The sequence below is a fragment of the Vombatus ursinus genome, unplaced genomic scaffold, assembly GCF_900497805.2.
Source record: "Vombatus ursinus unplaced genomic scaffold, bare-nosed wombat genome assembly UNPS02014830.1, whole genome shotgun sequence".
Lineage (NCBI taxonomy): Eukaryota > Metazoa > Chordata > Mammalia > Diprotodontia > Vombatidae > Vombatus > Vombatus ursinus.
In genome coordinates, this window is record NW_020954608.1 from 26,372,118 (window position 1) to 26,390,284 (window position 18,167).

At 36.5% G+C, this 18,167-nt stretch overlaps 1 protein-coding gene across 1 annotated transcript in view; it reads right to left on the reverse strand.

Moving 5' to 3' along the window:
- Positions 1-636: 636 nt before the first annotated feature.
- KIAA1324L (KIAA1324 like) overlaps positions 637-18,167 on the reverse strand; it is a 196,020-nt gene continuing 178,489 nt past the window's right edge. The window contains exons 19-22 of the mRNA XM_027838883.1: positions 16,130-16,256; positions 10,444-10,622; positions 9,186-9,351; positions 637-3,467 (exon numbers count right to left, since the gene is read on the reverse strand). Of these exons, the coding sequence (XP_027694684.1) occupies positions 3,408-3,467; positions 9,186-9,351; positions 10,444-10,622; positions 16,130-16,256 (532 nt within the window). The 3' untranslated portion in view covers positions 637-3,407. The remainder of the gene's footprint in view (positions 3,468-9,185; positions 9,352-10,443; positions 10,623-16,129; positions 16,257-18,167) is intronic.

Sequence of the window (18,167 nt, forward strand, 5' to 3'; positions counted from 1 at the left end):
GAGAGGAGAGGACATAAACTTCTCTTTGGAGCCAAGAAGATCAAGGTTCAAACTCACTGGCTGTGACCCTGGGGAAGCCACTAGGGGACTTCACAGTCCCCTAGGCAACTCTCTAAAACTCTACAATGCAGAAAAGGTATTGACCTACATTGATAGAAAGAGTTCCCTCTATCAGTGAATCTCTATTTCTATGAACAAATATTAATATGTGTGTGTTTGTATAGACACAGTGCATTCCAACACTCATGAACCTTTTCATATCTTTGGAAAGACTCACCAAGACAAGATGCTTAGACAGAACTAGAAGGTCTGTCCAAGAAAGTCAGGAAGCAGAATATCAACTGGTCAAACTCCAAGCAAAGCAAACCCACCTTTTCCAACCCAATACTGAGGTCTTTCTTTTTAAGGGGATAGATTCTTTGATATTTAGGATCCTTGGAGAAACCTGTTATAATGCCTGCATATAATCAATTCATCCAGTGGTATCATAAGGGTAGATACACAGTCGTTTAGAAACTTTTTTTTTAATTTTAGATGAAAAAGGTTATTAAGCTGCATAAAGATACTACAAAATTTGTTTAATCCCAGAGGCAATGTGATTACTCATAACCAAACATAAAAAAGGCAACACAGTGATAAAATGTAGTCTATTTAATCAAGTGAACACATAAACTGCTCCATATTATTAGATGGCATAAAACAATTTATCCATAGAAGACATTCTCTCATCTAGTGGAAGATTGCTTTAAATACATTTTGGCAGAGTGCTAGAAGACATTATAGGCAACAGTTGTCTTAGTGAAGTATTTAAGGCTTCAGAACCATGCCTTTTATGAAATCCTCTTTCTCTACCATTTGTGGAAAAAAATAACACAGAAAAACAATATCCATTAGAAGTCACTGTGGCACAATTAACTCCTTTATGCCTTCCAATATTCCAGTAAGCTTTGCACAGCCCAGACATAAAACTTCAGTGAACTCGACAGCCAAAGTTGGTCTTCACGCGTTCTTTATAATGTTTCTTCAGGTGTGTCTCTTCAGGGCTCAGGACAATGTGGCATAAAATGACAGATTATTGGGAACCATAGGGAAAAGACAGCTCCTCTACCAAAGATGGCACTGAGCTGACAAAATGCTACTTTATATCTAAAATCAGAAGCAAAATAAATCAGAATTCCTCCACATCCACTACATTGTGAGATAGTTCATTAAAATTTAAGGCATTTTTTGACATGTCAGAGATTCAAGTCCAGTGACAAGAGAAGAAAGGAGATACCTGGGAGCAAATCCCAATTATTTCTATGGCTTGGAACATACATGTAGAGCACAGCCAAGGATGGAGGGAAAGGTGACAAGTGATTTTGCGGAACCTTCTTGTCTCTGTCTATTCTTGCAGAACACTGCTGCATTCACAACTGGATGTTGCAGTTCTGCCAGTAATCAGAAAGGGCAGACTCAGAATACATTTTCCTTCTATTGTCTGAATTTTGATCAGAGGAAAGGAAAATGATTTGCGATGCTTCTTAATTAGTTGGATAAGAATCAGATTTTTTTTAAAAAAAATCTTCTTTATAAAAGATCCAAGAACTAAAATCATAAATATATTTGTACTCAGTCAATGACTCCATCCCCGAATACCACACATGAAAGATAGGATGATAGCAAATTCAATTAACAGAAGGATCTGAAGTGCAGAATTACACACAAAAAACACAAGAATGAACATACAATCAACTATATCATGGTGCAAAATCTCACACATTATCCAGACATAATCAAGCATTTATTTGCTCCTTGTCCCATCCCACCCTCCAAAAAAAGCATTACTCACTGAATCCAAAATTATAAATTGTGATATTCTAAGAATGTGAAGTACCTGGGGCAAGAAAATTAATAATAACTTCCCCCTCACCTACCTTGCTTCTTTCAGCCAATAAATAGTGCCCTACCTCAACTGAAACAAATCCCTTGTACCATACTACTATTGATTAAAACCATGCTGAGCACCCCAATATATTCAATGTCCCAGACCCCGTTCCAGTGCCCAGTCACTCTAAAAAAATTACTTTGTAGTAAATTAGCAAATTCCTTCCTCATCCAAACATCTGTTCTTAATAAGTCACATGCCTAAATCTTGAGAGCAATAATAATTGTAGTGAAAAAAAATCACCAAATCAACTTTGATTTTAAAATAACAATAGTAAGATTCCCTTTCCTGCCCAGAGTACAACTTTCTTGTCATACAGTTATAAGTTTTTTTCCAAAGCTAGATGTTCATTTATTGACTGAAGAAACTTCTCCAAACAAAAATCACAAATCGCAATACCCCAAAAGAGCCAACAGGAGGTCTACCCCCACATGCCTTGAGAATTGAACTTTACATGAAACAAGAGGATGAGTAACCTATCTCACTTTTTTCAAAGAGCCCAAAACAATGCTAATAACTGTGAAATTAGTTGTCTAGGTTAAACTCACACCTATTGATAAGCTATCTTTTGCATTTCTCCACTTGACATGATAATCCAGCTCACTTCATTTTTTCCTCACTTGAACTTCTATTTAAGAAGTTTTCAATAGGGTGGCTTCCATATTAATAAAGGGATTGGTCGACTTCACAAGATGGATGCTTCTCATTTTCTTCCAAAGGTGCATCCTCTACCTTTTCCATCAAGTCCTTCCTTAAGAGTTACCACATTATCTAAGTTCCACCTAGCATGGAATTTCTGGAAAGAGCACACATTTCAGATGCCCCAGATGCCTAGAGACTCTCTTCTTTCCAAAATAATGAAAACTTGGGCCTCTGAAATCCAAATGGAAAGCTCTCTGCAAGAATGAAAATTCAAGTTCTTAAGTCTCAAGCACTGCTTAACATTTTGAAGGGAAATTATATTTTGAAATGATGGGAGGGACAAAAAAATAGGGACTAGGGGCCAAAGGGATTGTATCTCATGGAAACTTTGAAGTCTTCCAACAGAATAAGGGAAAACATTCATATGATCGCACATGCATGCACACATGCATACACGCACGCACACACACATGATAATTCTCATACGAGTTATAAGAAATGAAAGTAACCAATTAGTTAAATGGCATGCATCAGCAGCGCACTGATGGGCTTTAAACTTGGTTTTCAGTTATGTATATACACAAATATCTCTTTCCTGAGTTGAACTTCACCATCAGCTTGGCCACCAAACTGTTTGCTTTCCTTTTTGGCAAGGTATTTGACCACATGATAAGGCAACCAGACAACCAGAAGGCTCCAACCTTCTTTTTTCAACAGTCCCGTATTTCTCACAGGTATCACCAACAGTCCTGGACACCAAGATGGGCTCTAAAATGTGGTCCTATAAAATTAGAAAGCAGATTTCTTTGTTCCTTTGTCCAAAGGCAGCACTGTCTCTTCATATATTGGGGGATCTTGAGGATTTCAGCTGAACAGATTCAAAATGATCTTCTTTTTCCTTCCAAAAAAAAAAAAGCCACAGAAAAATAAATCAACAAAACCCTATTATGATTTTAGAATCCTCAATGCAAAGGGCCAGAAGGGCTACTACAGGTTATTATTCAGTAACAAATAGAAATGAAAACTCACTCACTCAAGATGGAAACCAAAACCTTTTGGAATACAGAAACAACCAAACTGAGAACTGAAATAGGTCACTCTTAATACCTCTGTACTGATTTGATAGGGATAGGCACTGCATCTGTTATTTCATTGGCATAGGGAATGCAAGCATAGCAAATTCCCTCTACCAATGCAGGTCCACATCTTTTCTGTAACTTAGGGTCTTAGTTACCTAGAACATCAAATGGTTAAGAGAATTGTCCAAGATCACAAAGCCAATATCAAGACATTTAACGTCTCTGGGTCCAATAATGAGCAAAAAGTAACTGAATGAAATCAAATATTTCCTAGGTAACATGATCTCAGTCAAGAAAGGGAAGAAGCAGAAATTAGCTAAAGAGAATGCCAATAAATATCCAAAAAAATCACTTAGGCTCACTGATTTGTAAAAATAATGTTTTGATTTCAGGACATATTAAAAAAACACCATATATTTTAGTCTTTATGGGAAATAAATCACAATTAATTAGATTGACTATTAAACCCTAAAAAATATATCTTCATTGGAATTGACTTTATTGGAAAATAAATTCAAAACAAATTCTAGGCTTCCTCCCCCACCCCTTTAACCAAGGAGATGACAAATCAAAAGAGGAGATTATCCATGGTCCAGTGGGGCAGGCTGGTCTTTATTCCCCAGCCTTGTCCCTGGCTTCCAGACTTCTAAATCACGTACTTGAACTTCCCTGAGCTCCTGGTACCTGCTCACCTTAGAAGATCTAACTAGCCTTCTCAATATGGACCTTCTCTCTCCAGGCCTGCCCTCTTCTGCCATTGGTAAGTTCTTCCTGGAACTTCTATTTTTTGGAAAGACCTAAATTGATCTTCGTTCCCCTCCTGGTCCTGTTCCTGATTTCTGAACTTCAAAACTTTGCTGTGTCCTGCTTAAATGTCTCTTGGCCCTGGGGGCCTCATCACTCTGGAACTTCTAAACCATCTCTGAAGCCAGCCTCCTTCTCCCATTGGTGAATCCCTCCTGGGGTCTCCGTTTTAGGGAAGGGCTGAGGCTGACTTTCCTTCCATTCCCCACCTAGTTCCTGGCTTCTGGACTTTAAAACTATTCCAGGTACTTTTGTTTTATACATACACACACACACACACACACACACACACACACACACACACACACACTCCTTCCCCCCTCCCTCATTTTTTCAGCTTCCTTTTGTGTACCTTCCCCCCATTAGAATACAAGCTCCTCTAGGGTAAGGTTTGTCTTTCTTTTTGCTAGTATTTGTATCCCCAGCACTTTATACCATACTTGGCTTAAAGTAAGCTTTGTTTTTTCATTCTTTTCTTTCTCCCTCCCCTTTATTTTTACTGAACTCTGAGTGGCAAGAGAAGCTGAGTGGAAATGACTGAGATTGAGGAGGAAGTAAGTACATGGCCACTTGAGAGGAAAAGTCCCAGCAAAATGGCCAGGAAAGAGATGTGTTTACACATTTTATTCTCAATAGTCTCTCAGGCAAGATGTCTCCCTAGAAATACTATAAATGTATTTGACAAAATCATGAGTTAAAAAAAAAAACAATGGTTACTAAGACATCAAATACCATTGTAATATTTTTCCATATGATTCTTGCTATTACCAATTTTAAATTTATTTTATTTATTGGTCAATTAATAGGCATGTGTAATGATGTAGTAAAGTAAGTAGGAGATTAGAAAGATGAGGGTTTTAGCCCTAGATTCACTGACTACTAACTGAATCCAAGCCTTTTAACCTTTTCAAGCTTCAATTTCTTCATCCATTAAATGGAAATAACAATACTTAGTATTATTTATTTCAAGGGTTGGTCTGAATTAAATTTTTTGTGAACTGTAATAGTTAAATATGAACTATTATTTTGTGGTTGAGTGATTATTTAGTCATGTCTGTCTTCTCGTGACCCCATTTGGTGTTTTCTTGGCAAAGATACTGGATTGATTTGCCATTGCCTTCTCCAACTCATTTTACAGATGAGGAAACTGAGGCAAACAGGGTTAAGTGACTTGCCCAGGGTCACACAGCTAGTAAGTGTCTGAGACTGGATTTGAACTCATGAAGATGTCTTCCTGATTGCAAGCCCAGTGCTCTATCCACTGCATTATTATACTTTTCAACAATTTGGTGGGATTTCTCCTCTTTTCTCCTTCCTTATGGCCTTTCTATTTTTAAAGCCAAGTGACAAAAAGAATTACATGGTTCTTTCCCTTCTGTTAAGTTAAGATGCTGATGAAATTTACTTTTAAACAATATTTAATAGTATTGGGATATCAGCTTGCGGATAATATTCAGACTGGAATGATATTTCAATAGTTCTATCATCTCACAGATACTGATATTCTCCTCATTGGTCTACACATTTTCTCATCCTTGTAGTTCTTGTCCACATTCTTCCATGTGTTCCTACACACAGAGGAGCCATCAAATGAACTGGAGGCATTTCATAAGTACTACTAGATGTTGAATAGAGTGTTGTCTTGGAATCAGAAGGACCCGAGTTCAAATTCCTCCCCTGAAACTTACTATGTCACCCTAGGCAAGTGACTTGACCTCTTTGTCACAGTTTCCCTCATCTATAAAATAAGGATAATAATACCACCTATCTACCTTTTAGGGTTGTTGTGAGGCTAAAATGAGATAATATTTGTAAAGTGCTTTGCTAGCCTTAGAAGTGCTATATACATGCTGGTTATTATTATTATTATTACCTGCTATCCCTTCCTCTGGCCATATGACTGTCTGACCATTTTTAGACATATGTTTTCTTAATGATACCCTTTTAGCCTATTTCTCACTTACAGATCATCAGTGGAAATATGCTCCAGCCTACTTATAATCTCCACTGCCCTTAGAATCACCCAAAATTTTGATTTCTTGGAGATTGTGATGCTGTAAGATATAGAACCAGGTAACATTCCTAGGAGAACACTTGCATTGAAAAGATGATTTTTTCAAATAAAATTCAGCTTTGTGTCTTTCTTCTATCAAATCTTGACCCAAACTCATTGTCAGTCTACAATGACTACACCAGATTTAGGTACTAACTAAATGCCCTAGCCATAAAGATGAATGCCACAACATTTTCCATTTTTGAAGTCTTTAATACATGGATTCCTAGGCTAATCTCTTCTGAGCAATTATGGAAGTTACTTAAGAGGCTTTGTAATAGTCATGGACTTGATACAGTCATCTGTTTATGCAAAACACTGTCATTAATAGGAAATCCAAATTCCATCTTGTCTTTGTACAGAACATCTTCCATGATGATATCAAACACTTTTGATGAGCATTCATTTTTTCCTTGCTTTATACTTCAATTGATAACAATGAGATAGGTTTTAAATAAAGTTATATTTGTGGTTATATTTCTCCAGGAAACTTGTGTGATCTTAACCTATGCATGACAGACTCCTTGTTGAACATTTAATATTTTATTATGCATTACCAATTTTTCTTTTTTGTAAATCAACAAACAATAAACAGCATGATACTGTATTCTCTGCAGATTTTAGTCAGTTGTGTGACTTTAAAGATGTGGTTTGCTACAGAGAATGATATGTGAAAGTCTGGCTGACATTAATGCACTGTTGGTAGAGCTATGAATTGACCCAATCATTCCATTAAATCACTCATAATATACTAGCAAAGTCACCAAACTGTTCATACATTTTGACCAAGCCATATCTCAAAAATATTTATAATATTGCCTTTTACAGTAGCCCCAAAATGGAAACAAAGTGAGTTCCTATCTATTGAGGAATGACTGAACAAACTTGATATCTGACATATGTTATTGCACTCTAAGAAAGAATATGGCGAATTCAAAGAAACTTGGGAAAACTATACAAATTGAATCAGAGAGGAGAGAAAAACCCAGAGAACAAGTTATAGGATGTCCAATTACAGGATGGAAAAGAAAGTAACACTGAAAAGCTTCAAATTTCTGATCAATGCAATAATGAATATTGACTCCAAAGCACTGATAATAAAATCTTCTCCCTTATTCTGGACAGTTAGTGAACTATAAATGAAAAATGAGACACACATTGTCAGATATGGCCAATGTGGTGATTTGTTTCTCTTAATTAAACTACTTTGTGATAAGGAATGGCTTGGGGGGGGTGGTATTAAGAAATGACAGCAAATAGAAGTGTCAATAACAAATTTGTTTTAAAAATTCTACCTGTTCCTTTCTATATTTTCATCAATAAACACATCTATCATTTTTATAAAGATTTCCTAAAGCAGACATATGAGCCAGAAGGTATTGATGTTCTATAAATCACTTTGTGGGTATTTTAACATTGTCTTTCATCTCTCTATTCTTTTCAAACCTTCCCCTCCCTGGGGTATTTTATAGGATTATCCCCCACCCAGTGCTTTTAGTATTTTATTGCCTTCAGCATGGATTTTCTCAATGTATATTTGGTCCTCCTAATTTAATCATTTGAAGGGCTATTTTTCCTTCTTCATCTCATCAGTTGATCATTATCAGTGATGATACACTGCTATAGAAACATCTACAGGTTGGTTTCATTTTATATCTAATTGTTGCTCTCCTGCCAATTCTATGTTGGAACACTCTTGAGATATAACCAGATTGAGTCTTAGGCCAAATTTTCTGTTGACTGGTTTTGGCTTCCACTGCTTTTTGCTATTTTATGAGGGAATACTGCTCATTAGCCTATGTCATCCTCCATGATAGTATTTTAGAAATTAGATGGGGGGGGGGGGGGGGGGGGGGAAAAAAAAATGGGGGAAACCCAGGGGGGGAATAGTCATAAGTAAAACAAACATTCTGAAAAACTGCCCTTCACTGGCACTGCCTTTGACAGCTATTTCTGTCCTCTCAAGCAAGTTGGCTAAGGAAGCATCTGGATTCTTTTGACCTCCTTCTCATGGCAACTGCTTTATATCAACCAATATTTTGCAAAAAGTAGTGATTATCACAGGCATTATTTTTGTCTTTTTTTATTTCCAACTTTAGGTATTAATGACTCATTTGAAGTGGTGAGGTTGAAGCTGGTATAATTAATTAAAATATCTGGTTCTCACCAGTAGCCTTTCTTCTAATTGGATGTCGATGTTTATTTTTGCTTGACCTAGTTGATCTGACTGTATAGAGGTAACTGATTAAGATATGACTCCCAAATTAGTAACACATTCTGTCTGTTACAATATAGCCAATTTAATTTTTTTAAATACTATTTAGTATTTTTCATATCCAGTACCTTTTGATTCTCTTCTGGAAAACAAATATACATGCTGTATTGATGCAAGACTTTGAAAGTGTCTGCCAACCTTTGGCCTCTTTAGTTTCATTAACCTGCAAGTAAGTTTTCCAACATACTTTTTTCACATGCACATGGTTACCTTTAATTATTCATCAGTTCAGAATGGCTTTAGTCTGCCCATATGGAACAATCTTGTTTTTAAAAGGGGAGAAAAATTTGCAGTGGAGATAGATCTTAATTTGAGGGCAATTTGCCTCAATGCCAAATATACAAACCTGTGAGGTCATGGGTCTATGAATGTGCAGCCGTACTAAGTTCAAATTCTACATCTTACCTTTGTTGCCAAGGATTTGAGCTTCCCCAGGAGTGTCTGTTTATTGGAATATACAACTTCTTCTTCATTATCTTCCCCTTCCATGATAGCACAGCTATCTGCAGCAGGGAGCTCACACTCTTTTGCATTAGCTGTCATTACCAATTTGGAATATTTATATTCCAGCCTAAATAATAAAGAAGAGGAAAAACAGCAATTAGGGTTTTAAATACTAATCAAGAGTCACTTATCGTAGGTAACCATTTCCCAACTTAACTGTTCCAATAGTAAAATTCTTCCACCCTATTCAAATGTTCATCCTTCTCCACAGAGCACTATTATAGTCTTTCTTTCCAATGGCTAGACACACAAACTTTCATTAAGACTTTGATAGGTAAATACAACAAAGTCAATGACACCAGTTATTCTATGTTGACTGATTTTCCAAACTGTTGGGAATTTGCAAAACAGAGACACAACACAGAGCCCTGAATATATTTCTTGGATTTGGGGATGGGACAGGGAGAAGAGGGAGTATTTATAAGGACCCCCATGATTTAATCAGTATGAATGAGACAACAAGAGGTAGGAAAGGGAAGACAGATGTTCTGGATCTCTCTACATCATCCACTATACCTGGTACTTCCCATTTCCACCAACAAATTAGTCACTTCAAAGAAGTCAAGAAGTTTAACATTAATATAAAGGTAGAATTCTGAGGGTAAATAATCAAACAACAAGTATTTATTAAGTGACTAGTCTTTGTCAAGCACTGTTCTAGGGCTATGAAGACATAAATGAAATAGTCCCTGCCCTCAAAGCTCACATTCTACTGGGGGAAACAAATTTTATTTCTGCCATTAAACTTAGTGAACTTCACAATTCTGAATACTAAAATAGTGGTAGAAGAGGCAAGATAATAACATGGTATAATGTGAAAAGAATTGGACCACTTCTCAAAAAACCTGGATCTAATCTCAGATCTCCCATTGGCTAATTTGTGTGACCTTGAACAAGTAGATTAATCCCTTGAGATCCTAAGATCCTCATCTTAAAATAAAGGAGATGAGCTAGGTAATTTCTAAGATTCTTCCAGCACTTGAGTTCTTTGATCTCATCCTATGATTTGGGCAAAATGATGCCGTTTGTTTGCTATATATGAGGCTTTCTCTGTAATTTTTACAAGAGACTTCCAGATGCTATGAGGTAAAGAACTTAGTTTTCATAAGCTAGACCGAACCTATGGTCTGTCATTCTAAGAAGAATTATGGGTACTTACTTTTGATTCTTTTTCCAGAAGTAGCAGGTCAAAGCCACAAGTAAAACTGCTGTAAAAGCACCTACTCCTGCTCCCACTTTTAACCAAAAATCAACTGTTTCACATGTGGCCAGTCTTTTCTCTGGCAAGGAAACCCCTTTAATGCATTGCTTTGGTTCATTCCATACGTATAAGGTTTCCTAAAAAAAAAAAAAAACAGAAGCAGCATTACAAATTCCATTAAGTTGGACAGTTGGACAAGTTCAGAAAACATTTCTAAAGTTCCCATGAGCATTGTATTGTGCTAGACACTCAGAATACAAAGATGAAGAAAACAGGACAATCATTCCCCTTAAGAATTTTATAATCTAGCACATGACATGAGAGACTATATTTTAATGCTGACATTGCATGAAGCTATAAAGTAAATTGATATCTGGGTATTCAGAATCACAATGGATATGTAGACAGTCAGCCTAGTCAGAGTAACTAATCAGAGAGTAGGGCTCATGGATTCTGCAAGTTTCCCCCAACAGGATTTCATCCATTGGTAGTACAGATGTGTGAAGACTTCTTCTCAAAATAGACATCTGAACTTGAGGCAGACCACCTAAGTCCCACAAACCTAATCCAGAAAAAATCCTTGAGTTCATACCAGGATAAATAATGACCATGAACTATAGTAACTATACAGTAACTATACAATAACTAACATTTTCTGCTCCAGAACTACACAAAAAGTCATCCCAAGAGCCCCTGAAAAACATTAGTACACTCATGAACAGAATATTTATGACCTGCAAACAGTTGTAGCTATCTGGAGACAGCAAGCCAAGAAAATTCTCTAAAGAAAAGCCCAAGATGGTCAGAAAGATCTAAGGGAGGGACCACGGAAGACTGGGTGGGAGAGAGGGTAGAAAGAGAGGAAAATGACAGTACATAAGAGCATATACAGTGCCACAGTGCTCAGATTGGGATAGGCCAAGGGACTCTAAGGCCCTAATGTTCTCACCTAAGACTCCAGGGAAGGCCCTGAATATCCAACATTTTGAACCTCAAAGATCCAGTTGGAGTGGAGAGGGACAATCCCTAGAAGGTGAAAGTCAATGAAGGAATTGAGGTGGAGAACAAGCAGAACACATCATTCCACTCAAAGGAACAAGGGGTGGACCCTGGTCCTAACACAAAACCCCAATTTAGGAACTGGAGCTGGAGGGATAAGTAAATCAAAGAAAATAACCACTAACATTTTAGAAATTATAAAACAAAAATCTAACTTTATAACATGTATAAGCAGAGACTCAAAAGAAAAAATGTGTTTTTCACAAAGACTACATGAATACTAGAAGAAATAAAAAACTAAGGCATTTTAAAAACTCTTGAGAAAATAATTTGAAGAATAAGTAGCTCAGAAGAAAAAGTAGTGAACATTACCCAAGAAATAGAATTTCTAAATATTAGAACAAAATCAGAAGATTAAGAAAATGTAAGACACTCAATATCAAAAATCTGAAGAAAACCAAAACAAGTTGAGAAATAATTTAAGAGTTATTGGACTCCCTGAAAACCATGATTCAGAAAAAAAGAAAAAAAAAACTTAGACACTATATTTCAAGAAATCATGAATTAAAACTCCCCAAATGTATTAGAACCAGAAGACAAAGTAAAGAGAAAGAATCCACTGATCAGCTCCTAAAAGGAAACCCTAAAGGTTCACCAGTGTCAAGGAAGTAGTCCAAGTACCACATAACTACAGTCAAGATCATGTAAAACTTAGCAACTTCTACTAAAATCCACAGGAGACATTGAATATAATATTCCAAAAGCCAAAAGCTTTATGTTGACTTACAACCAAGGATAGCTCACTCTGTGAAACTGAGTTTGATCCATTGGGGGGTGGGGTTGATTTTTAGTGAATAGAGAACTTTCAAGCATTCCTGATAAAAAAAAAATATCAGAGCTAAGTAGAAACTCTGAAATATAAATGTAAGAGTCCAGAGAACTCTAGAAAATTAAATTTGTCTGAACATTTTAAAGGACTTGCATGATAATCTACTGCTAAAAACTTTAATACAAGGAAAAGAAACCAAGGTCATTTCAGAACTGTAATGTGTCCAAAGAGAACCAAGGAAGTAAAATAAGAAAAATAAAGATCTTAGGGAATATTGTTTCTGTCCTAAGTGTTTTAATAGGATAAAGAGAATAGATTACCAAAAAAAAAAGGGAATGCACTGCTATGGAAAAGAGGAAGAAGAGTATGACACTTGCTATTTCTTATAACTGGGATGGGTGAAAAGAATATGAGGAGGTGAAGGAGCAGGTATCGTATGAACCTTGACTCTTATCTGAAATGGACAATGGAAGGCTAAATACATACATAAAGTTTAGTATAGAAATATATCAAACTCAATATGTAAACAAGAAGAGATGGGGAAAGGGGAATTAAGAATAGGGATTATATCCAAGAGGAATAGTCACAAGCAAAACTAACACCTTGAGAATTAAAAAGGAGAAGGAGGAGAAATTATAATCTAAGCAGGGAGAGATCTTAGATTGCCTTAGATAACTGGAGAACAGTAGAACAAATTGTGCTATATGGATGTAATGGAATATTATTATGCCATAAGAAACAATGGCCAATGATTTTAGAGAGTCCAGTATAGCATGAACTGATACAGACTGAAACGAGCAAAATCAGAAGAATTCATACAGGGACAACACTGTAAAGAAAAACTGTGAGAAGAGTAAGAACTCTAAATCAAAGCAATGACCAAAGCACCTATGATGCAGCATGTTTCCTACATCTTGATGGAGAAATGATGGGTATTTGTAGATACAGATTAGTTTCATTTGACTATGCTTTTTTTTTGTCACAAAGGTGCTTTTTTTTAACCTTTCTTTCTCTCAATTAACTGGAAAGTAGCAATAGTGACACTAAAAAAGAAGGGCATCGTAACATTTTTCTGCACAGAAGAGAAGGAAGTTCAGGAGGAAGCAAAGACGAGCAGGATAGTTGTTAAAGAAATGTACAAAACTCATTATTTACTTTTTTAAAAAAGCAAGCACTGTAAAATGGGGATTCATAATTTCACATAGGATCTTTTCGTATTCTTCTGTACATATGGAAATGTTCTCCTTTTTAATGTTTAAGTTAAGAAAAAAATTAATTTTTAAAACAGAATTAAATAATTACAAAGGACCACTGATGTGTAATAAGATCTTAGTAAAGCTGTTACTTATACAAAAAGAAAACACCATTGACCCAAAATAAAGGTATACGTGGGGAGAAATGCTTTCCCAGGAATGGTAATGGGTTTTTGCTAATCTATCCACACTCCCTTACTCAATCCCCTTTATGATTAGCTGCACATGTTTTTGAGCTGATCACATTGGTGGATGACTAATTGGAGCTAATCAAATAATCTACGGCTGTGAAACACAGAAAAACAAATGGCCCGCCTGTGGTTTGAACTTTACAGCACAGTACTAATAAAGATGAACATTTGGGTGCTTTGGTACATCCAAAACCCATGATATGGGTACTCCTTATTCCAATATTTTAGATTCTGGTTTTGGTTTTAATGGCTCAGAGTAAGTGTAAGTAGCAATTGTTTCTGTTCTAGACAGGAACTCTGAGGGTCTTACCCTCCCAGATTGATTCTTTCATGAAGGCAAACTAGGCCATCTTTTTTCTCAATTCTTACCTAGCCTTTAATCACTGCCTCAGACAAACTGAGACCTGGGAAATGCCTTAGCTTAAAAAGGCCAACATCTCCCACTGTACCATGGGCCACTGCCAGTTGTCTTGATTTCTGTCATGCTACTGGACTCCAATGAGTCTGGCAGAGAGTCAGACTAATGACTTTGCACAGCTCTGCCTCACTTAACTCCAATTTACTTGTAAGTCCAGACATCACCTTCTTGATGTTACAGGTCCTCTTCTAGAATGAAGGACGAGTAATAATTTTAGATCCCAAATGAGCTAGCTATACCTTCTCATCTAGTGTGACTCTTGTCCATCCTACTATAAATCCTACCATCAATTAAGCTTCCTTAGGAAATGATGATAGTCTGGAAATCATGGAGGTAAGAGCCTCTCACAAAGAGAATGAAAGCTGAAAAAGTCCTCAGGGGTCATCTATCCAAGCCTTTTATTTTACTCTTGAGAAAATTAAGTCTAAGAGGGGCTGAGTGGTTTGGTCAAGCTCATATGGAAAGGAAATGACAGCAGAAATCAACAGTTTCCACTTTTCAGTGTCAACAATTTGTTTAAATGGGTTAGGTTGCCTCAATTGCACATAATGGCCCCTTATTTTTCATTCTTTCTTCTAATTTGCTATTCTACTTTCTCTGAGAAGTTGTGTTGCCTGGCTATACAAAGATAGGGGATTCTGGAATTCCTCCCGTATCACTCAGCAGTTAGCTCTTGTCTCATTGGAGATTAACACTGTCACCTTTTGAGATATCATTTAGGGTTTATCATGTCTGGTGCCTCATGAATCTTTTCTTGAAGAAAATATTCATGATACAAAAGCATGATGGTTCTGCATAGTCTATATGCCTTTGGCCTGTCTTATTTCCTACTGCTGAACCATGTTTCTCAACCTATTTTTTGGCATCCTCTCCTATGTGCACCTTTTGCAGTAAAGTCACTGGATGTTAAAGTATATGTCATTCATTTTGAAGGGTCTTAAGTTCCTTGTAGAATTTCTCTACTTCCTCATTCTCTATAACAGATGTTCCCACATCTGTTGGCTTCAAGTATTCTCATGTTGATCTTTTTGTGAATGCTTATCATTAACACTGCAATATGCGCTGACCAATTTGCTCATGAAATGATGCCCTTGAATGCATAATAAAACCCGTGCCACCAACTCTTTAATTTGCCTCTACAAGGAGGACCTATGAGCCATATCTTCTTGCAGCTTTAACTTCCTTTTATCTTCTGTTTTCATTTGTAGTAAGAAGATTAAGATTGGTTTGATTTAGATCTTCTTGTTGTATATGCACTGGCTGGGCCCTGGACAAGGGTCTCACATTTTGAGTACCATACATAGTTAATTTTTATAGACCGTTGAAAAACTGTGATTCTTAGTGGGATCTTCTCTCTTTCCTCCCACTCTGCCACCATCACTTGGCACAAATTGTCTCAGGACAATTCACTGTGTTGTTTTCCCCACTGGGGAAAACCTACTGGGCTTTGTTTTCTCCATCTTTAAAAGCCAAACACTCCCTCTAATGAAATGGTCACTAAAATGTATTAATAATGTATTAATATACATCTGAGTATATGTATGAGCATGTACATTTTTTTCCTTCACAGGCCTCCCTTAAGTAAGAATATTAAAAACACAAGCCCATACTGTCTTCAAAGGAACATTAAATGTTAGGCATACTAATTGGGTCAGTCCCTCATTTTTATTTAGTTGGTCATACAACTATATCATTTTAATGACATCAATGTTTACCCAATCCTACATCTGCTGCCTCAGCACATCAGATATTCTGTAGCTAAAGCAACACATTTTATTTTAAACACATATTCAAGTCACATTAGTTTATGAATAAGCTTGGACCCGATAGTTAAACCAGGAAGCTACATCTCCAAAATAACAAATGCATCTCTGATACTTAGATTGGTCCTATAATACAGAGGCCCATGAGCAGACTTCCTTAACTACTACAGTTTCATTACTATATCCCATACCTGAAATCCTCTCTTGCAGGCTCCCTCGATCTCATGGTAGTCATGCTCTGTACACAAAGGACAAGCTTCAGCACTCTCCCACAGGAAATAGAATGTGCAGCCATCACAGGTGCCCGCTGGACATGTGCTGAAGAAGAGAAACAGTTTCTGGAGGATATTGTATGAACAGACTTGTATTCAATCTACAAACATTTATTAAGCATTTTCTAGGCACCATGCTAGGCACGAGAGTCAAAAATAAAAAAGCCCCTGACTTCAAGGCCTTCACTATGCCAATTTTTAGGTGAATCACCTTGGGCATAGATAATTCTATCTCAGCCCCAGGATCACATAAATACTCAGGGTCTGGAGAAGAAAAAAGTTTCTAATATTCTATTCATTGCTCACTTGTTATATGTGTGGGGAGGAATGTTAAGTCAATCTGCTTCTACAATAAAGTACAAATGAATTTTAAAAGAAATTTAAAAGCTTATTAAATAGAAAAAGAAGCCATTTGGAAAGAACCTCTCACACAAAAGCTCAGAGTCATCTAGTCTAAAGTCCTTATTTTATTCATGAGGAAATGAAATCCGCTAGAGGATTAATGACCTGGCTAAGGTCACATGGATAGAAATGACAGAGCAAAGATTCCAAAAATCCAGTCACTTTTTTTTTCCTGTACCAACCTTGTGGAAATGCCTGTTTTAGTCATAAATTCATTGAAACCAAGGAAACAATTTTTTCTTTCAATGATTACATGTTAAGTTTCCATCACCTTTAAATCCATGTAAATATAGCCTAGGAGGAAAGAAAGTTTTGGAGGAAGGAAGTTGATGAGTTCAGTTTGGGGATATGCGGAATTTAAGATCTAAGCGGAAATATCCATTAGGTAATTAAATATGTATTTATTAATAATGAATCAAATGACTTGACCAGGGTTACACACACACACACACACACACACACACACACACACACACACGTACATATACCTAAACCAAAAGTGATAGTCAAAGTCATAAGAATGAATGAGACTGCCAAGGAAGAGGGTATCAAGAAAAAAGAGAAGAGGTTTGAATATAACTAAAAGGAAGAGGATGAAGATGAACCAACAAAGAAGAAAACTGAGAAGAAACATTTAGACACAGAGGAGAACAAAGGAAGAGTAGTGTCATGGAATCCAAGGAAGGAGAGAATATCTAGAATGACCAAAGATCAACAGTGTGATATGATGCAGAGCAATCAAGAAACATGAGTACAGAAGAAAATCCATTGAATTTGGCAATAAGGAAGTCATTGATCACCAGGGGAAAGTAGTTGGAATAAAAGGGTGAGAACAGAAGTCAACTTGCCCCCAAAGCATGGAAAAGCAGAGCATGGTAAGGAAGTAGAGACTAGTGAGGGTACTTATAAAAGTTTAGCCATGAAAGAAAGGAGAGAAAGGGAACAGATAGTTGCTTGGGTTTTCTATTTTTGTTCTCCTATCTTTCTGATTGCTCCTTTTCAGTCTCCTTGCTGGACCATCATCCATATCATATATCCTAAATATATATGGTATTATATATATATATATATATACATATGACATATAAACTCTCGTATATCCTTGGGTTGATCCCAAGGCTTTGCCCCACACCCTCTTGTCTTATCGTGCATGCGTGCGTGTGTGTGTGTGTGCGTGTATGTGCATGCTATATATACATATATACCTATATATTTACACATATATACAAATATAAACATATACCTAAATATACACTATGTATGCACACATATGCACACTATACATACATATATACTTGTATGCATATATACTTATATATACTTTTACATATACATCCAAACATCCTCTCTTATCTTCAGTATTTCACTTTTTAATGAGTCTCTCCCTTCTGCTTACATCCTCCATCCATTATCCGCATATTCCTCATAGAAAACACTCCATGTAATAAGTTTGTACTAGTTGTTCCTCAAGTCAGGAATTCCTAGTTTCCTTCAAAGATCAGCTCAAGCACCACCTTATATTTGAAGAACTTCTCACAACTGCTAGTGCTTTCCC